Source organism: Heliangelus exortis, chromosome 5 (assembly GCF_036169615.1).
Source record: "Heliangelus exortis chromosome 5, bHelExo1.hap1, whole genome shotgun sequence".
NCBI lineage: Eukaryota > Metazoa > Chordata > Aves > Apodiformes > Trochilidae > Heliangelus > Heliangelus exortis.
Genome location: NC_092426.1, coordinates 18,541,422 through 18,564,394, shown reverse-complemented (window position 1 = coordinate 18,564,394; position 22,973 = coordinate 18,541,422). Strand labels below are relative to the sequence as shown.

Here is a 22,973-nt window from a genome sequence, read left to right as displayed (position 1 = left end):
AACAGAATTGAAAGAAAGAATTTAATTATGCTCCTGCAAAGCTTAGAGAAATAAAAATTACAGATATGTTCAAACTGAAACCCTAGATTCAAAACAGTCTGAGCTTCAAGGCAGTGCAATTCTATATACAGACATTGTGGCTTGGTCTTTCTCTCTGCAGGAAAGGTTCAGAGGTCACTGAAGAGAGGAGTCCAAAATATGATATGTTTCAGTTCCTTCTGTGGTCACTACTTTGCTCTATACAGTTTCCAGTCCTCTAAGGCTAAAGCAGGACAATGCTATTTAGGGAACTAGGATTTACTGTAGCCCTGGAAGCACATCTTTGCATTAACGTTTTGCCATTTTATCATTGTTCTCACTTTAAAAACTCACGGTTTCAAAAGCTGAAGTCTCCCTTCTCCTTTTTGTTGCATATGGGAGGCTCAGGAGTAAGTAATTGTTTGAGATTACATTATTTGGCCAGTGTAAGTTTAGTATTATATCTGTGGTCACCAGCAGCTATCCAGAGTTTCAAAATACAAAATTTGAGCTGATTTTTAAGCTGTCAGATACCTTACAGGATAGCACCATATTTAATATCCGATGCAAATAGTCTGCAAGTGTAGTGGACTGGTCCATGCACACTACATTTCCACTGTTGTGCTCAGTCTCTAGGTCTGACCATAAAGTGTTACTCATGAAAACATAAGAGATTACCAGCTGAGACAGAGCAGCAGCCCACTTAGTGTTTTGTCCTCAACAAAGACAAGTAATTGTTGGAACTGCTTTTTGCTCTCCATTTTCTCCCCGCATGCCCCCAGAAGTTGCCAAAACTGTGGAAGTAGGCATATTAGAGGGTAGGTGAATCTTTTCCTCTTCTCTTTACAGGATCTGTTTTAAAGACCATGAAATTGATTAAGCCTCTTTTGAACCTGCAAAAACTGTCCGCTCCACAGAACCTTTGGTGGCAAATTTCTCTATCTGCTGTGGGAAGAATTATGTTGCATTATCTTTTTTAAACAAATATCTTACTAATTTTAATGAATCTCAGTGGCTCTTGACACTAAAAAAAAAAAGATTTTAATGCAGGAATTTTATTAAATTCAATGCTTGGTTTTGAGCAGTGAGATTCAGGAGCTTCCCAAGTGAAGAATGATGCCTGTAAATGTACAGATACTTTGCCCAGCTTCCTCTGCAAATCAGCTTAAATTTTCTTTCATTAGAGTGTAGCTCATTATTTGTGGGAAGTAAACTTAGAAAGTGACCAGAACAGCTACAGTGAATATGTTTAAACATTCAGTGCTTAGTCAGTTCTTGTCTGTGCTTCAAAAGTAGTTGGTTATTAGTAATAATAATGAGCACTACTGCTTTGGCAAGCCTTTCTCCTTCATATAAACCCTACACAGAGGAGCTCAGCAAATTTTTGGGGGAGAGGAGGGTCAATGCTTAAAATATTTGCTGTGAATGTGGAAAGAGATTATTTTTTTTCTCTTGAATACAAGATAGTTTTCTGCTTCACTGGAACAGAGGAGGGCAATATCTCCCAAGAGGCTCGAAAGCCTTGAAGATAATTGCTGCCAGGGTGGGTTAGTTAAAGCCTGTGTTTGGATACAGCATGTGGCAGTATCTCTCAGGATGTATGGTATTAAGAAATGAGGTTTATGTTGATTGAACTTGCAAGGAAAGGATTTCTACAATAATATTGTGCAGTAAACAAACTCCACTGCTGTAGACTGAGCTCATTCAAGCTCTTATGTAAGGAAGTCTGCCATACTCTGGAATAGCTGCACATGTTTCAGGTTTTGGTCCTTTATTATTTCTCACCAGTTTTTGAATCAAGGTCAGCTGTTTGCTGTAATGGGTCAAGGAGGTCTCAATAGATCTGGAGTGAAAAATCTGATAAATTCCTGAAAAGTCCAAACTGAAGGGAAGTGTGTAAGCTTGTCTGTGTGCATCTATGTGTGAAGGCTCAGGTGACTTCCTCTCTTTGTATTTATTCTAATAGTCAGTGCCACTTCTATTGTCTGGGCTGTGTTTCAAGAGTGACACAGCACAGACACAGCAGCCCAAAGATGGGTACTTGTGCTATAAGAAAATTTCCTTTGTGTAATGAAAGCAGTATCTGCAGCCACTCCAGGTGTCAGAATCCTTTTTCCAGGCTGCTTATAGGCTCTGCTGCTGTTCATCTATACATAAAGCAGAGGACTTCGTGGGGGTTTTTTGTTTTTTTTCTGTGTCTCCTCTGCTTGGTGGGTATCTTTCCACATATGCATGTATGTGTGCAATATAAAATGAAACAGGAAGGTGCAAACTTGGGCCTGCTGTTATGCATGTATGCAGTAGGAATATTTCCCTAGACATCAAAACTGATTTGCTTTTTAGTTTTGTTACCTTATAGCCCCCTACACAAAAGGATTTTGTAGAGGTTGGAGCAGATTATCAGTGTTAAATTTGCTGGAAAAAAACCCATGGCTTGGGTATAAAGTTAACACTGGCTTTATACCCTACATCAGTGGGTTACAACACATATATGACTTACTAGAAAAAGTGTAAGATCCTGTGCCTTCAGTATCTAAAATTTTGTTCTAGGTATACGTGAAGATCCAAGATTTCCCATGCTTACAACGTACTTGTATGAGGAACCTACCTCAGTTTTTAGTCTAAGCAGAAAACCCATCAGCAAACCCCCAAATCCCTTAGCAGATCTTCATATGAGGTCCGTTTAAAGTACCCAGAGGTCTACACAGAAAACATGAAAGGGTGTCTTCTTATTTGATTCATGCAGTGACCTGAATAGATAGAGTGCTCTGCAAACAGAAGAAAACAGTAATTGCATTTTTGAGCAGGCATCTTTTGCTGCCTGTAGAATAGCTTAAAACTCTATCTCTCTTTTTTCTTTTTTTTTTTTTTTTTAATATTTCTCCTTCTGTCCCTCTCTCAGGTTTTATTGTGTACTGCTTCCCTGCCTTCCTGAACTCATTCAAAATGTCTAATTTTGTCTAAGCACAAAACGCTGATAAGAATACTGCTGTGATTCCTTGCAATAACGACTGTGCTGAAAAGCAGCACAAGGACACATATTGATAAGGAGTCCATTGCCTGAAATGCTTTGGCACATGTCAGATAGAATTTGCTTTTGGGCTGAAGGCCAACTCCAGGCTTCTGCACCTCTTAAGGACCCACTTGAAAGCTATTAAATCATGCACAAGTCTCTTGTTGGCTGTCTGCACAAGGCTAAAGATCACCCACTGAGAGGCATTAATGGTCGAGGAGCATGTTTTTTGGTCTACTGCTGGTAGATGTCATTCATGGGCTTGCTGGCAATTTTGATCTCACTGATGCAACCACACACAGACCTCAAAGGCAAAGGGGACAAGTGGAAAAACAAAGCTGAATTGCTTTCTATGCTCTTTAGCTTTTTCGGGATTCATTCAACATGAAAGCTTTGAACTTCCTAAATGAGATAAGCTTAGGTGAGCTCTTAAAAAAAAAAAACAAACAAAACCAAAAAAGAACAGTTTTTGAGACAATATAATGACAGAAACTTTAGGACAGAATATCAGGCATTCATTTTGCTGTGAGTTGCTTCTTCCAAACATGTAGATGGCAGGCTCTTTCCTGCCTGTTCATTATAGGGAAAATGAAACTTACTCCCATTACTGTACCCTCTTTCCTGTGCTCATGGCCAGAAGACTTGCAATGCTGTATATAGTGTGTGAAACTATTCACAGAGAATATTCTGTCCTGCAGCCATCAGCATGGGGCAGAAGAAGAATTGGCTGAAGCACCACATTTCCAGCTTCTGGAAACATAATGTTCATTTGGCTTTTCTTTGTCTTTGTGCACTCCCTGTGTTGGCAATATCTCCGCTCCTTCAAGGAAAAAGTAGAGTAGGAGGAAGACTGAGAATTCACTTTAATCATAGTTACAGATGTAAACATAATTTCTTCTTCTGCTATGGTTTTTCCTTCCCCAGGGAACTGAGCTGCTGCCAGAAATTAAAGGCAAGCAGTAGTTTCTTGGTTGATGTAAACTGTTGCAGTCAGTGTTTAAGCATGCAGCCTGTACTCCTTCCTCCTGCAGGAGCAGAACTCTTCCTGGCTGACACTGCCTTGCCTTTATTTATTAATTTGTGCTCCCTTAAGACCTCTCATGATCCTCTTCTGGTTCTAATTCCATGGTTGAGAATCATTCGGTTAGAAGTGTGTATTCTAGCTCGTTTCTATTTATACTTGTACCTAAAGCTGAAGCAGCCCTGTGTCAAGTTCTGTGTGGTCCCATGAAGTCTTGGTTTCTCAATGAACTTTGAAGTTAAATGGGAAATCTGAATGAGTGCTGGGGAAAGGTAGTATTGTAGATCTTCACCAAAGGAGAACCAAACCAGATCAAAGGGCCAAAAAAGTTTGCTCTCTTTTAGAATCTGGACCTGAGGATTCACATCCCCACTACACACACACACACACAAAAATACCTTTAAATACCTTTAATCCCACAACCTATTGTTTTCCTCAATCCTTATTTTTCCTCAGATGTGTACATTTTTAGAATATATGCTTGGCCACAAATACTGAAAAGAGACAATAAGACCTTCTCACTGAAAGCAGTTATCATACAGGGATACTGGAATTTTGAATGAAAGTGAGCAAAAAATAAATAGCAAAACAAAATAAATGAAATAATAAAAAAATGGTCCATGTCCTTGGTAAATTATTCTCCCCTACTGCCTCTGCTGTTCCTTTTCTGTCAGTACTCAAAGGATAGCACTGATTTTACTGCTGTCCAGATGAATGGTGGATTTTGAAAGAATGCCACCCCATGCTGGATATATTTGTACTGCTATAAAATAGTTACCCTTATATCTTTAGTTTTTATTTTGCTGTAAAATAACTTACTATTATTATTATTCGTAGTAGTAGTAATACGGTGATACATGGAAGCACAAGGTGTTTCCTGTATTAAGTGCTCCAGTGTCATTCCTGGAGTAGTATGAATATTGCACTTTCTCCACTTGTGCATACAGAAAAGTGTAATTGGATCACTGGGAAAAGATATCAAATCCAGATCCCCAGACCATTGTCAGGCACTAATGATGATGAGATATTGTATAGCTGGTAAATAAATCAGCTATTTAGCTGCAAAGGCATTTTAGAAGCTTAGGTGTACTTTCTTCATCCATAATTTTAATTTCTTTACCCTTTTCTGTTAACAATTGATGACAACAATTTAAAAAATTTGTTTTATAGTCTTGTGTTTGTTTGCCTGTTGCAAAGGCTGTGGCATATGAGCAAAATGTGTTTTCTTGCTGAGGAACATCTTGTTCAGTGGTCCCGTAAGTGACTGCTCTCTATACGACAGGTTCTCTGAAACAGTCAGGGTGCAAGCAACTTTATTAATCTTTCTTGATAGCTCCTTAGCAGTGTTTGTGGAATAGTCCTTAGTACTGTAAAGGAGCAGCATGCTAAGTAATATTAAAAGGGGAAAGGGAGATCTCCATCTGGCTTTGTTGGAAAGATGATCATATACTTTCAGATTTATTTATATCAAGATGCCTAAGAGGTTCAGGGGCAGCTAGTGCTACATTTTCTCCCTGGGCCACATGCTACAAACAGGGAAGAACACAGCAGCCCACACTTAATTTGCCTAAGACCCCAAATGCATGATACCCCACAAGGTAATGTGACACCATGCAGTATCTCATCAATGATGTAGCACCATGCAACACATTTAAAATTTGTCAAGATGTTGTCTCCACAGAAGCAATGTTTATTCACTTAGGTCACTAAAAGCAGCTTTTTCAATTTATCCACAGGCGTTTTACCAGGCTGCCCACATATCTCTAGATAAAAACAAACTGCTTCACAGGGTACAATAATTTATAGGTAGGGACCAATTTGCTTGCAAAGAAACAGCAGGTTGCCTTCCTTTTTTCTTAGTACAAAATGCATTATACTAAACACAGTACAGAACATTTCTGTTCTGAAAGGGGAATTATTTTAAATTAGTTTAGTATTATTAGGTTGTTCTCAAACACATGTGTTCAGTTTTTGTCACAGAAAGCTGTAAGCCCTCTGGAAAAGTGTCAAGAAAGCAAGGAAAGAATATCTTTCTTTTCTTTATAAACTGTTAAGCTCAGCTGTCCAGAGGAAGATATATCCACCACAACTTTCATGGTTTTAAAATGTGGAATGTAAGCACTGTTTTACGAATGCTTTAATGAAAAGGAAATTGTGTCAAATCTTACCATTTGGATAAAAAGGTCAATTTCTTATTCCTCCTCTATCCTTTTTTCTATCTCTGCCTCTGGTCATAAATGATCAGAAAGCATTGAACCTCAGGCACATTTCCTATTGAAAACATAAAACTGGCAAATCTCCATGAAACATCTTGATTTCAATGAAATAATATATTTTAAAGAAATCATATATTTTAATTAAAATGCATTTTGTTGAAATGTTGCAGATAACTCCTTATGTAAGATTCTTTTCATCTGCCACTTCCAACTTTCTTGCTCCAGTGTCAAATTATCACACAATAAATTGCTGAGTTTCTGGAGTCCTAGATGAGATCCATCAAAACTATTTCCCCTCAGAAGAAATCACTTCTTTGGGGATGAAGGACTAGGGACTTAATTCACCACCATTGTGAGTAAGTAGGTCATTCTCACTTTTTGACACATTTGCTAAGTTTTGAATTGTGCAGCGTTAGACTGGTGTAAAATTAGACCAGGCCTTGGGGGAAGGTTAATAAAGACACCAATAGCCTTTTGCTAGTAGGTGCAATACTTCATTTAATATGAGTCCTGGAGGTGATCGTCTGTTCCTTTTTGCCTGCTGGAGAGAAAATACCATGATGGTCACCATCTGGAGTAAATTTTCAACAATCAGCAATTTTCTAATGAAAGCAGGGATATTTCCTTATACAGAGATGCTTGCACTATCACTGACTTTGGACTGCCTTGAGTCCTACACAACTCAGAATCTCACATGAGTTAAAATACTGGAGTTCTGCACATATACTTCTCCCTTGATTTCTGTGAGAGAATCCTACCTGGCTGTAAACAGGTAATTAAAGATTTTGCTTTTTAATTTGCCATGTGTGTCCTCATTACCTTTTTACTCTGACAGCTGCAATTAGCTGAAATGGTTTTGACAAGTCCTCCATCAGAATTCAGGTCTCTGCAGGCAGGAAGCCCTTAGTGGCCATTTTCCATTTCTGAAACTCTCCTTCCAGTTCTGCCAGAAGCTGAAATGATCAATAGCAAAGGTCCGTTCAGGATTAATTGGTGCAAACAGGCATTTGGGTTGGACCGGGTGATATGACGAACCAAAAGATAAATTTGGATGGATAGCACAACAGTATGCACTAATGTAGCCTGCAGTAGGATATGTGCTATTTCTTTGGTGCTTTCCATTAGATGCTCTATAGTCTTTCATTTCTGTTTTCTATTGCTAAAACCAATCATATTCCCTGATATATATTTACTATGACAAAAATTATATTGACCTATGGGGCATCTGTATGCATGAGCAGGAATGATTTTTTTTGTTTCAGACTGGAAAAACATATTTCTGAGCTTATAAGTTAAATAGTTATCAGAGATATATCACAGATACAGTGCTGATGAAGTTATGCAACAGCATGCTTTTATAATAAGTTCCTTCTGTCATAAATACATAAACAACTGTTAAATTATATCTAGTGGGAGATGTCCCTGCCCATGGCAGGGGGTTGGAACTAAATGATCTTAAAGGTCCCTTCCAACCCAAAGCATTCTATGATTCGATAAATACAGGCAGGCTGTATTTTCCACAGCTGAATTTTTGCCCTTCAACACCCACTTATAGACAAGTCTGAGAAGCTGAGTAGGACATGCGGCACATCACAGTGTCCAACAGGATGAATGACAGCTTTGAATTCACATCTCTACCTGAAGCATTAGCTCCTGTAGTTACGTCAGCCCTGCTTCCTGGAGTACAGTGGTCACTCTAGTGATTATGTCTTGTAGTTTATTCTCTCTTTTGATCTACCACTGATTCATACTACTCAGGAGAAAAAGATAAACTATATATAAAACAGCTGTAACTGAGCTGTATCCCTCACAAACTGCTTTCTTCTTTTCCATTGCTATTTTCCCTCTCCCTCTCCCTCTTGCATACCTTCTCATACATATGCAATAAATATACTTTGTAGCAACCAGCAAGTAAAAAAAAAAATCTTGAACGGTGCAGCACATAAAATTCAATATGGAAACAAGGATCATTATTAGAATATAGAAATATTTTTTCCAGAAACAAGGTGCTATACTGCTCAAGCAGTGTCAGGCAAATAATAGAGATGCTGGCAAACAAGCAAGGAATCACTGGCAATCTCAGGCATCTGTGAGGAAGAAGTGTGTGCTTGTGTGTGAGGACAGACAAAGTGGTAAGAAAAACAGTCCCACATCTATTCATGTATTTGTTTATTCAGGAGAGAGATTTCCTGCTGTCTTAGCTCCCCCTCCTGGCGGTCAGGAATTGGGCTCTGTTAGATCCCTTTTGACTAACAAGAACCTTTACATGATCCAAATTTCAAAACCAAAGCTTTTGTTGACTATAATATCATACCTTTCACAAAAAGATTTCCTGAAGCCTTCTGGAAAATGTGTCTGCTTAATAATTTGCAGGAACGTGTCTGGAAAGAAATAAAAGTCTTAGAGGGCAGAAGGTTAGAGAAGAGCAAGGAGGACAAGAATGGTGAATGATGTCTTCACACGTGTTGTTGCAAGACATGCCTCTATCCCCTGCCTCCACAAAGGCAGATCCCAGTCCATTTCACTCATTTTCAGCTGGCTGCCTGATCTGAGCTTTTGAGAATAATTATAAGTGCAAACTGAGAGTCCAAACCAGAAATGTCTTGATCAGAACAGAGTACATCAGGGAAGAGCTCACTTGTGTACATTTGCTGTGTCTTTTTCTAACAGTATTGCAAATGCAGTAAGGGCTCTCTGGTAAAATCTGTCCATATAGACTTGATTGTGCCTGTAACAGTGTACAGAGACACTTCAATGTTCCTTCCAGTACTAGCTACTGATCATTATCCTGACATCTGTGTTCACTTTAGGAGGAGGCACCAGGGATGGTTTCTCCTCTTCCTCTTTACCTCATTTTCTTCCTTCTTACCTCCTCTTGCATAACACACCCATAACTATGAAGCTTAGTTATGCAAATACACGAAAGTGCTCCATGTAGAAGCATTTTGGTATCTTTGGGTAATTTTCTCTGTGCCTTTTATGCAGGGATTTTAGTCTCATGTTAAATTTTCAACAAAAAGTTGAAACTCAAGTAAGTCATAGAGAAACATAAACCATCATCTTAGGTTTCTAATCAGTTTAAAAAAAAAGCAGGATGTTCATTCATGCGTAGATTCAAACTCTGCTTATGTGGAAGTAAGGGATTTGTCAACTATTATTCCATAATTATTTATGTTATTAGATGATAGAAATAGAGGGGAATTTTCTTAAGCACCAGAAACTCTGTACTAGGTTTCAGAGGAATGAAATTAGATCTGTTTTCTGGTTGCCATGCAATTCCAGGCTTAATAGCTTTGCACTTACTTTATATTATAATTATGTACAGTAAGATTATGACTTGATTATGACCTTGGTCTGCAGTAAAGCCAAGAAAATCCATGCCAAATGGTTTTGTGCTAAATGAGAATCACTGACTGCTAGCAATGAAAAGAGTAGATATGACCACTTGGTTTTGGTTTGCTTGCCTTTTCATTTGTGTTGCATAGCACTCGTGTGCAGGTAAAAGGATGAACTGCTAGGGAAAGTAGTGCTGAGTAGCTACAATATCAGAGAAAAAAAAAATGGATCTCTAGGGTATATTTTGTATTTTTTTCAGGATTCCTTGAAGGAAAGAATAGTCAAGCCTTGTTAATTTTATTTCCAAAAAAAAAAAAAGATAATAGCCTTACTATGAAATACGGGAAAATTACTGAAGACAGACAATGTACCTTTAGGAGCACAACAGAACTCCTGTGCTTATAATAAAGGGCTGTAAGTATTGATATCCAGGCTGTGCTCCATATGCTAGCTCCTCCCTTGATTCTCTGTTATTTCCCCTAAGCATTAATATGTTCTCAGGCAGTTACAGGGACCTTGACAGCTACACCTGGGACTGTGTGTTTGAAGAGTTGCATCAAGAAAGGTGAGAGGATTGCCCTGGGGGCATCTCTAGACACAAGAGACACAGCCACTGAGGCAATATTGGGCAGTGAGGTAGGAAAGTTTTCCATAAGCAGGCTGTTAGTAGGCTGTTGGATTTTTTCCTCCGTACCACAAATTTATGATTGAGTAACATTTCCAGTAATATATTAATTATGGAAACATGTTTCTTGAATACAAATTATTCCATGGGTATGCATGGCAAGGTGACTAAAGCTTGAATTTGTATGGATGCTTCTGACCAGTGAAGGGGAAGCTAATAAAACCTGTACCTTCCCAACTTGCAGCCACGTGTTTCAGCCTTTAAATACCTTTAATCAAAATACCTGAAAGCAGCTGTTCAGTTCCAGTGTTGAACAAAAGCAAATTTTAATTTTTTATCTCGTACACAAAGCCATAATGGTTCTTCTCCAGCTAGCATTAGTCATGCCAAAACATAATTTAGATAAGGCAGGTTTGAAAAAAGATACTGAGATAAAAATGTTGATCAGGAGCTCCTCTTAAAAAAAAAAAAAAGGGAACATTTCCTTTGATGTCATGAATTCAGACCACTAATCCAAATTTTCAGACATGGCCACCTAAAACTTGCACATGAGTTCTCATCTATTTCAGTGTCCTTTTCTCAACTTTATTGTATCATTCCTTAAATCCTAATTGGATTTAATAGCCTGACTGCAATAAGACAGGAAATGTCCTAGACACTTGAAGACTTGTGGTCCAAGAAGGATATAGTGAGAAATAGTAGAAAATCAAATTTCCTTACCTCAAACAGGGTAAAGAAGTACAAATAAAAATGACCAAAGTTATGATCAGCAGATGTGCTGTTATTGAGGTATTTGCTTGTTGATGTGTTTAATTTTAAGTTAACCACAATAGTTTCAATTACTCTCATCCTCTTTTCCTGAATTGATTTTTAGAACTTCCTGGCTTCGCAATAAGCAGTCACTGCCATCTGTAGTTTATGAGTTGATTGCTGAGATTTACAATCATGAAAACTAAGGACATTGAGTGCCCTTAATTCCTCCACTTCCAAAATTCTGCTTGTACAAATCATCGGTTCACTCACAGAGAGACTCAGTTCAGTTTGTGTAATAAAACAGAGAGCTTGCTGTAGGACGCCAACATGGCAGGGATAGGGAGAAAGCTCAGTTACTCTACCCGCCTTCAGTTTTGGCAGATTGCTGAAGAACAAACAGTTTCAGCTTTTTCAGCCTTCTGGAATTTGCTGAGGATGTTTTTCCTTCATGGAGTTTCTTCTTTAAATCAAGCAGGTTGTTCAGCTCTTCAGACTTTTTAATGTGTTTGGGGTAGAGACTTCTGACACAGGGACACAATTCACTTCTGCATTAGGGCCTTGAGATTTGCTGAACAATAGTGCAGCCATGACCGTTACTATGAATTATCATTAGACAGTTGCAAAAGATTACTGAGGTTAAGCTTTTTTTAAATAATATATTTAAACATACTCAGTTCTCTTCTGTCCTCCTCATTCCTTCCCTCTGTCACTCCACAGTCAACCCTGAAGTCATAAATGCATGTTTAGATTTGTCCATGTGCTCTTCCTTAATACAATCAACAGTATATACCAATGCATATTTTCTGTACTGAGTTTCATAGTATCAGTTTACTAAGGACTGATAGCTGAGGTTAGGATATTGGCATTAATATGGGAACTCCCTTTCTCACCATCAGAAGGGGAGAAAACAGTAGGAAAGCTTTAACAGATTTCTAAGGGCAAAGTCTATATAACAGTACAAAGGAGATAAACTCCAGAGTGCCAGCTTTCAAAGTGCTGTTATGCTTAAGTGACTGTCCAGTCAAAGCTCTTTCACTTGCAGTACCTGATGAGAAGTGCTGTACGTTTGACCTGGTTTGCTAGAATTGCTACTGAAATCTTTTATTCAGATGTCACATTTGCCTAGGTGAAAGGTACTCTGGGAAGAGTCCTAGAATAAGGTGAGTGCACACATCACTTTTAATATGACATTCCCTCCCTAGGAAATTCCCAGCAAATCAGGAGCTGCAGCTGCCTGTGGCTGCTGATCCTCAGCTGGGTTTTCTGTCATACCCAGGAGTCGAATAAAACCTAATCAGCAATCTGACTTAGAATCAAACAAGAGCTTAGGGCAGGGTATTGGCACTGTTAGAAGGTACAGTCTCTCTGATAGTGGCAAGGGAGTGAAAGAACCACTATTACTCTATGTGGTCCCAAGCATCTCATAGGAGGCTCTGCACATTCTTTCTTATTTTATAAAGATGGTGTCATGATGGATCAGAGCTGTATGACCTAGATGGGAGCCAGGCCATATTAAAGGCAGATAAACTGTCACACTTAGGCTTATATTAGAATGTAATCCTGTTAGAGATTCTCTGCAGTATCGCGTCATCTTACATAATTCAAAAGAAACCACTCTTGACTGAAATATGCCTGTGAGAGAGAAAACTGTGGACGATGGGGTAGCTAATCTTACTATTTCTAGAAAAGGACAACTTCACTACAGTATAGGTATATTTACCATTTGAATTCACAATCTACAGGATTTTTCAGGGTCTCACTTTATCTCTTTAGCCATTCTAGCCATGAGGCTAGTACCTCATGATTCTCCAAATAAAAATAGTAATGTAAAAGTGCAAGATTGAAGGGTTGTAACAGTTTCACTGCTAAAAAGGATGTCGTGTACTGTCACTCCATGTGGTCCAAAAGCAGCATTCAGAACATGTTATAAACTGTACCACTGCAATAGAAGAACAAGCTTCTGTGAACTCCTGATTTCTTTCTGAATTACTTGCATAATACTTAAACTTCTAAATAAAAGAAAAAAAATATTTTCAAACATGATTTCTGTCCACTGAAATTCTGTTTTTCTGGAATCCGAGACAATGAGTTTTGATTTGAGTCAACAAAATCTGTAGTATACTGTTCTTATGTAACTGCAGTTCAAGACACTGAGATCTATACATGCCTGATACTTGTCAAGGTTATCCTTCATTAGGTTCAAATATGTAAAGTGCAGATTTTTTTCAGTTATTGGAAACAGCACATAAGAAGACAAGATAACATCATACAGTACAGGATTTTTAATTGCATTCTTTATAGAGTTTAATTGTTTGGTTATATATCTCAAAGCATAGCTGGGAAGGTAAGTGTTAAAAAGTGCACTTAGAAGCTGAAAATTTCCTTTAAAAACTCATCTGTACTAAAGATAACAGTTGTTTATTTAGTCATGCATAGACAACTTTGAAGCAGAATGAAACCTTTTGGTTTTAAAGGAAGAACTCTTCTGCAAAACTATTGTAATTTCAGCTGATACCCTAAGACAGTAAGTTAGCAGATGTGAGCCTTTTTCATTTAGTGCTAAGCTAATTCTGAAGTCTACTGACAGCACAGTTCACATCAGAAGCAATATTAAGATGATAGTTGCAGTAAATATGTGCCTTACAGCAGGATCTCTGATATTTGTGGATTACCACACTTGTTTATAAGACTCTTCTCATAAGTAACTAATTCACTGTAGTGAGGTGCTATAATCTGGAAGTGTGCATTAAGCTGAAGTATTTACATAATGGCATTGGTGAAATAGAAGCAGAACTTTCTAGAGTCTGTTAGGAAATGAAAAAGCATACAACATGATTAAGTAATGCAGTCCAGAACATATTCTGTCATGTACTGGTGAATAGTATTCATTGAAGTTAGTGGTCCTGCAAAGGAAGAAAAAAAACCCCTAAAACTGAGCAAAAAACCTCCAGTTAAATGTTTTAGTTTTATGTATGTAAAATGGTTTTGGTTTAGGATTTGAAAAAGCCCGTAAGAGTACAAAGACTGTTACAATATGCAACCACAAGTCATAGATGTAGCTTTCACTGAAATCACTGAAGGTCCTTCTGTCACTGCAATGACTTTGCATGAAATCTATTTCAAGACTATTTAACAGTAATATTAAGCAGTGTTTAATATTAATGCCTTTTTTTTTCCAGAAACCCATAAAGATCACAGCCTTAAAATAGTCTTCCAATGGGCTTGGTCTTCCCTATTAAACATATGCTATTCAGCCTTTTCTTTTCTCTTTTCTGTTACAGGAAGGCCATGAACAGCAGATAGCTGATATGAGGGCTTTGTTGACTTCAGAGAGCTGAGTGTAACACCAACAGACTGCAGTGAAAGGAAATATCCTTCCAAGCAACTCATACATGGACAACTTCTGGTAGCTTTAAGTTAACCCGTTGCTCACCTGGAAAGACACGGCTGTTGTTTTTTTCAGCAGACATGGAGGAAGGCAACAAACTTTGTAACCCTGGCTAATAAGACTGTGTCTTTCTTATCAAAAGTAGGAGGTAGGCCAATTATAAAAGGATTATTTTGTACTTAGCCTCCAGGACTTTAACTCTGGCCTGAACACTGGACATAAATAGAAGCCAATTTTAATGACCTGAGATTTTACTACCTGTGCTTTATTATTGTTATCAGTTCTTTAACACTTTGGTACTTTATTTCTTGAAATTAGAAATGGGTTTGCGGACTAGAATGTGGCCCACAGATTGGGCTGTTCTCATGAAATCATGGCTTATCTTTTCCCTGGGGCTCTACATGCAGGTCTCCAAAACTTCAGCCTGCCCGAAAGTGTGCCGCTGTGACCGAAACTTTGTCTACTGTAATGAGCGAAGCTTGACCTCAGTGCCTCTTGGGATACCGGAGGGTGTAACCGTCCTCTACCTCCATAATAACCAAATTAATAATGCTGGGTTTCCTGCAGAGTTGCACAACGTCCAGTCTGTGCACACAGTCTACCTGTATGGCAACCAATTAGATGAATTCCCTATGAACCTGCCCAAGAACGTCAGGGTTCTCCACCTGCAGGAAAACAACATCCAGACAATTTCTCGGGCTGCCCTTGCTCAGCTTTTGAAACTGGAAGAGTTGCACCTCGATGATAACTCCATTTCCACTGTTGGTGTTGAGGATGGGGCATTCCGGGAGGCTATCAGCCTCAAGCTTCTGTTCTTGTCCAAGAATCACTTAAGCAGCGTACCAGTCGGCCTTCCGGTGGACTTACAAGAACTGCGAGTAGATGAAAACAGAATTGCTGTCATTTCAGAACTGGCTTTTCAGAATCTTACAAGTCTGGAGCGTCTGATTCTGGATGGTAATCTCCTTACTAATAAAGGCATAGCTGAAGGCACCTTCAGCCACCTCTCCAAGCTCAAGGAATTCTCTATAGTGCGGAATTCACTGACCCATCCTCCTCCTGATCTTCCAGGTACCCATCTGCTAAGGCTCTACTTGCAGGACAACCAGATAACCCATATACCACTCACAGCCTTTTCAAACCTCCACAAGTTGGAACGTCTTGATATTTCCAACAATCAACTTCGGTTGTTGGTAAAGGGGGTGTTTGATAACCTCCACAGCCTGAGGCAGCTCACTGTAAGAAATAATCCCTGGTTGTGTGACTGCAGTATTAAGTGGGTCACTGAATGGCTCAAATTTATTCCAGCTTCCATCAATGTACGGGGTTTTATGTGCCAGGGACCAGAGCAGGTCCGAGGTATGGCAGTCAGGGAGCTCAATATGAATATGTTGTCATGTCCCACCACCACCCCTGGCCCGCCACTTATCATCACCCCAGTCCCAGCAACAGCCATGCCAACTACATTGGTTCCCACCTCATCAGTTCCTTCCCCAAGTAGCAAATACAATCCTCTCAATCCCACCATAGCCACACTCCCTACTGTGCCTGACAGGGAGGACAGAGAAAGGATGACACCTCCTATATCTGAACGAATTCAACTCTCCATCCATTTTGTGAATGACACTTGCATCCAAGTTAACTGGATGTCTCTCTTTACCGTGATGGCATATAAACTCACGTGGGTTAAAATGGGCCATAGTCTAGTAGGAGGAATTGTTCAGGAACGAATAGTTAGTGGTGAGAAGCAACACTTAAGCTTAGTAAATCTGGAGCCAAAATCCACCTACAGGATTTGTTTGGTTCCCCTGGATACTTATAACAATTATCGAACTGGAGAAGACACCATCTGTTCAGAAGCCACAACCAAGGCTTCCTTTTTGAGCAATGGCAGCAACATCCCCTCCAGCCATGAGCAGACGACTTCTCAGAACCTGGGCTCCCCATTTCTGCTGGCAGGGTTGATCGGGGGTGCAGTAATATTTGTCCTCGTGGTCCTGCTGAGCGTGTTTTGCTGGCACATGCACAAAAAGGGGCGTTACACCTCCCAGAAGTGGAAATATAACAGGGGACGTCGGAAAGATGACTACTGCGAGGCAGGAACCAAGAAGGATAACTCCATCCTGGAGATGACGGAAACCAGCTTCCAGATTGTCTCCTTAAATAATGATCAGCTCCTTAAAGGAGATTTCAGACTGCAGCCCATTTATACCCCAAATGGGGGCATTAACTACACAGACTGTCACATCCCCAACAACATGCGATACTGCAACAGCAACGTCTCAGACCTGGAGCACTGTCATACGTGATAGTGAGAGGAGACGGGGGTGTCTAGGACAAAGAGAAGAACTCTGGAAAAAGTAACCTCCCAACAGCAATGAAAAAATTACATTTGATAAATGTTACCCAGATGCATTTATGCATTTGAATACTCTGTAATTTATACGGTGTACTATATAATGGGATTTAAAAAAAGTGCTATCTTTTCTATTTCAAGTTAATTGCAAATGGTTTTATAACTCTTTGCTTTTTAAATCTTTAAAAAATATTGCTAAGTACTGTACAGGGTTGTACAATAAGAACCCAATGTCATGGCAAAGGAAAGAATGACTCATTCTTCAAACATTAACCACTTTGCTGTCGAAGCTGTCTGAGGGATGTTGAGTTTCTAGATGTCCTGTAGTACAGGAAAATAAGTGCATATTAAAGCAGGGTCACTAGGAACAGACAAAAGCAATTCAGGTAAAAGGGATAAAGCTCTTCTGACTTGAACATGACAGCTGCTGTTGAGCTTCAAACAACTGGAAATGCATCCATTCTCTTTTGTCAGTTCTGCAGTTCCTACCTCCAACTAAAAGCTGGAGTTCTGAGTGCTACCAAAAGGCTATTTTCTTGTTTGATTAGTTTCCTCCCAATATACTTGGAATAGGAAAGGTAGACAGAGCTCAGTGTCAAACTCAAAGTGACCTTGATTCCTATTTGAAAAAGCTGTTCTGAAAATGTTCCCCAATACTATATACTTTTCTGATAGAAACCGTTTCAACTTTTCATTATGTTTAAGAAGCTTTAGGCATTCTCTGACCCTTCTCAGTGGGAGATGAAGTTATCAGTATGTAACAGATACCTGTCATTGGGTTGGACCTCACTTTAATTGAGCAGCATTTGTTGACACAGCATGTTCAGGTATAGCCTGAAGGAGGGAAATTCTGAGTGCTCCCAGCTCTGCAATATTCATGTTTGCAATATTTGGAATCTCAAAGTGTAATATGCTGAAAACATGATGCAAAATATGATGCCAATGGAAAAGTTACTACTAAGTTTTATGGTTAAAACTCTCTTTCATTTAGAGGTCTGAGTTACATGGAGTATGCAGAAGCAGGAAAAAAAAGACAGAGAAAACAGATAAAAATACCTAAAAATTTATTTATTGGAAATGCTTCCAGGCCTATTATGAACTGAAATATGTTCAGCAGGGAAAATCATGTCTAAATTCTGGTTGGTTTGGGTATCTTTCTTGTTGTGGGGGTTTTTTTGGTTTGGTTTGGTTTTGGTTGGGTTTTTTTTTCCCTATTCTAGCAAAGGGAGATGGACATCAACTAAGCATTTGATTAGCTAAGGAATTTTGAGAAAACAAGTACACATTGTCCCTTGGAATAACTCCTCTTCTATCTTTAGCTTTTGGAAGTTTTCCACAATGATTTGTGCTTTATTAGCAATAAATGGGCTTAGAATTAGGTTTTTTTACTCCCTTGAATTCTTTATCTGGTATAGCTTCTGAGGCCTTGAGCTTTACATGCATGAAGCATCACACTTGTATTAAAACCATGATGCTGCTGCTCTCAAAATTCTAATGTCTCAGCCACGCCATTAACTGTGTGGCTGCCAAGAGTTCTGGATTTCTTTCCAACTCAGTGGTGGAATCTAACTCTTCCTTTCTTTCAGTTCGTTTGTTTTTTGAAGTGGCTCACTTTCTCTTGAGCTTGGAGACAAGGAAAAATTCAGAGGAAAGAGAAGAGGCAGACACAAAGCTTATCTGAGGCAATAGGGAACAAAAGAGAGAACTTCTTAAAGTGACCGCCTAGGGACAAGGAGAAGTTGTTAGAAGTGGATCAGAAGTAAAGACTAAAGCAGTTTCACTGTGGAATGTTTAGACTTTTCACTTGATGAGACTGCTTATGTTAGGAGAGAGGGTCTCAATCCATTCCTTTGCATGTTTCACTCAAACCATTCTTGAAATTCAGCAGTCAATGACTGTGCAGTTCCTCAAATTCAAATCACATGATCATTTTTGGCTATGGCAAAGTGAATCCAATTATATTGATGGCAAAGTACAATCATTGTGTAAGGAACAGCATCCTTCCCCCAACACCCTTTATAATCACATTTTGAAATTCCACTCTATATTCTGTATATTTGCTATTTTCTCCAGCTATAACAGGTATTTTAGGCAACCTGTGTGGCTACTGTAATAGTAAAGTCACTGAAATTTTGCTGAATAAAAGGCTGCCATATGATTTCAAGTGGTGTAATTCTAGGTAGAGATGTCTATGCAAAGTCGCTTTTTCTGTGAATTATTTACTGAAGATTATGATGAGAAGGTTGATACTTTGTTTTGTTTGTTTAGTATGTTTTAGCTGCCAAAGCCCATAAGACAAGCAGCAACTAGTTGTGCTTCACCACTCTTCCACTGCATGCTGGTGTTTGTTTGACATTAAGTAGAGCCAGAGATTCCCACTGGATGTGGATGTAGTATTTAATTTCTCTGAAATAACTAGCTGTATGTTTGATTTGAAAATGCATCCTTTGAAAGTACATGCTTATTAGAATTTTGTACTTCAGTAACTGATGCTGGAGGAATCTTTGTACTCCTTGATGAACATCATCTGTTCTAGGCCTCAGGATACCATAGTTTCAAGATGATCTAGGTCTCTTATTTCTAGCAAATCACTTTATTCAGGGAGTTCAGCCTTGCTGCAGGTGAATGATCCACAAGCCCAAACCGATGACAACAAATGTGGTTACTGTCCTAATAGGGTGAAAACAGAAGGCATTCACAAAGTGTTCATTTTGACCTCAGATGATGAAATGTATATTTGTCTATTTGTAGACTATTACATGCTTGCCTGGATAAAAAAATCAAAATTATATATATTAAAGACAGCATATTTTATGCTTCCTTTTAGTACAAAGAAAAATATATATATTGGATGGGATACCGACAGTTTCTTTTCTATAAAAATACTTCTGAAAAAAGTAGCGAGCCATTTATATCAAAATTTGTGGGTAGAGCTGGGAGTATTATCTAAACAAATTCACAGTTCCAATCAACAGAAAAGTCATATGCTTCATTTGATAAATGTTTCTCACAATTCCAATTGCTATCTAGCTGCAAAAGGGTTAATATACTTCAACCTATAAGAGAGGTTGGGATGTTTCAAAGTGTCAGCTGCACAAACGCTTAGGCTTCATTTCAGGTCACATCTAGACAAGTACACAATGGGCAATTTACACTCAGTAAAATATTTGGAGAAAAGCCAGTATTAAAAATGAAAAATGGAAAATGACCTTCTGGCAGTGTAAAGTTTAAGATTAGTAGCTTATTCCTTGGGCTTCCTAAAGCTGGGGTCATCCTCCCTTAGTGCAAATATCTGACCACAGACACTTAACAAAGACTCTAGAGCATAAGTCCCAAATATGTGCACATACAACTCATTAAACATGTTAAGTTCCAGTTCCTGATTTGAACAGGTTCATTGGTTCTTGAGGTAAATGTGTGGTTTACAGACAAAATCTCACCCCCCTTCCATTGTATACTGCCCATAGCTGACATAAATGTACAGAAAAGATTGGTGAGTGGAATAAAGTAAGAGTTTCAGTGAAATTATGTTAAAGCAGTGTCACAACACTGCTGTGTCCAGTGCTTGGGTTCCTTGTGAATACTTATTTATTTACAAGCAGGTCCTGATTTTCACAGACTCAGTGTAACAAGTTCTCCTTGCATGTAGCTTGCTTGCAGAAACAAACACCTGATGAATGCATAGACTTGCTGTTAACAGTTTCTAATTGGAGACATTAGTGTTTAATTTCTTCATAAGAATATATAGGGGTTGGGTTCCTTTGGACTGAAGAGATGTTAGCAGTTTTCCTTGTGAGCCAATAAAATACTACGATGAATGTAACAGAAAACAGAAAAATTAAGTAGCTTATGCTATTTGCTACAGGAGCAGTTCAGCTATATTTTTCTCTAAATACTTTTTCTTTTCATGTGAGAAAATTTTTCCCTTGAAAAATGTATCCATTTTAATTTATCAAACAAAAGAACTTTATACATATTGAATTGTTTTTATGGTTTTGAGGGTCAACATAAGGCACTTTATTAATTGCATTAAAGTGGAAGTTCAGTCTCAGCTTTTGACAGTGAAGTGGTTAATTCCCATTGAATTCTCCATTTATAGTACTTCTTCACCTTAAATTATAACATGGAGATATTAAAGTTTTTTTTCTTTAGAACACAAGAAAAATGGTTTTAGTCGTGACTTACCTTTCCAGCTCAGTGGAAAACCAAAACAGAAATGAGTGCCAAAACAAAAACTGGCTCTGAGCCTCATGAAATCCTTCCTGATGCTCTTTTCTAAACAAAGAGGCAATTCTAGGAAGCTGATGATCACTCCTTCCCTGAACTCTACTGAACAGGGCACTTTGTATCCCAGGTGATACAATAGGTTATATTGAAGCATTTGGCATTAAACTTCTGTACAGCATAGAATGTCTTGCTCTTTAAAAGGACAATGGCTAGTAGTCTATCTGAAAAACTAGTACAAAAGAGGTGTGGCAAGCTTTTATTATACTGGGGCTTTGTGGAAATGTGCTTCATGAGAGCTGAATTCTGATCCTCTCGGAAACAGATAAGCTACTAAACAAATTGTTATGATCACTGGGTCCCAAACATCTGAAGATGATCTCTCATAAAATTGGTTTTAAATGAGACATGCACACTTGATTCTGTTCTGTGTTTGGTATACTTTCTATCTTTAACATGGAAAAATAGATGGTTTGAAATCTGCATTACCTGTTTTCTGCAATCTGCCATGTTGCACGCATTGTTAACTTCAAAACCTCACTATACACTATATATTATCTTGTTGACATATTCAGTAAAGAGTTATTTAAAAAATACAACCATCCTACTGTATTTATATGAGCAAGTTAATTAAAAGGTGTTGTGAATATCTCAAAGGGAAAACAGAAAACCAGAAACATCCAACTTCTGTATTTTCATTCCTGGATTTATTTTCAAATGTTCTACTGCACGTGCACCCTTTCTTCTGGTTCTGAAAGACAAATATTTTATTCTTCTTTCTAAGTGTTAAACCATTTTTTCCTTCCATTTCTCAGATTTGATCTTCATAATATTATCACATTCTGATATGCATATAAGAAAGCACTGTAAAGCAAGAACAGGTTGTATTCCCATCTTTGCAGTTAGTAGGTACACTCAAGCAACTACACATCTACAGATATACATATAAATATCTATGTGGAAGCTATGGCCTATTATATGCATAGTCATTTGACACACGCATTCAACATTCATCCTTAACAGTCTTAAACCTGCCTCTTGCCTATTACTGTCTGTTTAATACTGCCTTGAAATGTAATTTTTTTCAAATTCTACCTTAAAAATTGTTCTTGAAATTTTCAGAATGCACAACATTCAGACATAGGCCTTAATAAATTTTTGTGTATCTTATACCTAGCATATATGTTCATATGTACAGTCTATATAAAGAGATGCTTTAGCTGCTTAGAAATGAAAACTACCCCTCTTCTAGTTACATATAAAAAAAAATAATTTTGGCTTTGCCAGAACTGGAAATACTGAATGTTACAAGTTTTGTAATTTCAAAGCTTAGAAATGTCATACTGCTGAGTGTCCTGAGCCTCAGAGTTCCTCTATAAATTATCCTATTCTTAACAATGAATACCAATTAAAACCACTGCAAGCTGTTTGCAGTGCAGTGCATCCACATCTAGGTCCCCTCCCCAATATGCTTCCCTAACTTGATGTTCCCTCCGAGTCAGATTAGAGCCTTACAGCTAAACCTTTTTGCCTGACCAAAGGAAGGTGGACAACAGAGGTAAATTAAATTATGAACACTTGTGATCATTTCTCTATTTCTGGCAAAAATAATGACATCATTTTCAATTGATGATTTTGTTCTCTCTCTCTCTCTCTCAAAAAAAAAAAAAAAAAAAAAAGAGAAAAAAAAAAAAATAGTTGACAAACCCTGACTGCTTCATCATATAATATTTTAATAGCCCAGAATGTTTTATCTAAGTAAAGATCAATCTTTTTTTTTTTGTTCTAAGATTAGTTTTCTGGAGATGCTTACACACGTATGCATGTATGATGAAAATCCTGGGGTTGTCTATAGAGGGTTAGGTACAAGTAAGCCCCCCAAAGCAAGAGCACAGAGGAGTATTTTTTATGATTGTTCAGTCAAAATTTTTAATTATTACACTTTGATGTCACATGGAGACTATAGTCAGCCGCTAAAATACGAAACAAGTATCTTATTTCTTCTTAAAGCACTGCTGTAAGT

The 22,973-nt window shown here is 38.2% G+C and overlaps 1 protein-coding gene across 2 annotated transcripts in view; it reads left to right on the top strand.

Annotated features, from left to right (window-relative positions):
* FLRT2 (fibronectin leucine rich transmembrane protein 2) overlaps positions 1-22,595 on the top strand; it is a 62,412-nt gene extending 39,817 nt beyond the window's left edge. For both annotated transcript variants that reach the window (XM_071745833.1, XM_071745832.1), the window contains exon 2: positions 14,264-22,595. In XM_071745833.1, coding sequence (XP_071601934.1) covers positions 14,691-16,679 — 1,989 coding nt within the window. In that variant the 5' untranslated portion in view covers positions 14,264-14,690 and the 3' untranslated portion in view covers positions 16,680-22,595. The remainder of the gene's footprint in view (positions 1-14,263) is intronic.
* Positions 22,596-22,973: the final 378 nt, after the last annotated feature.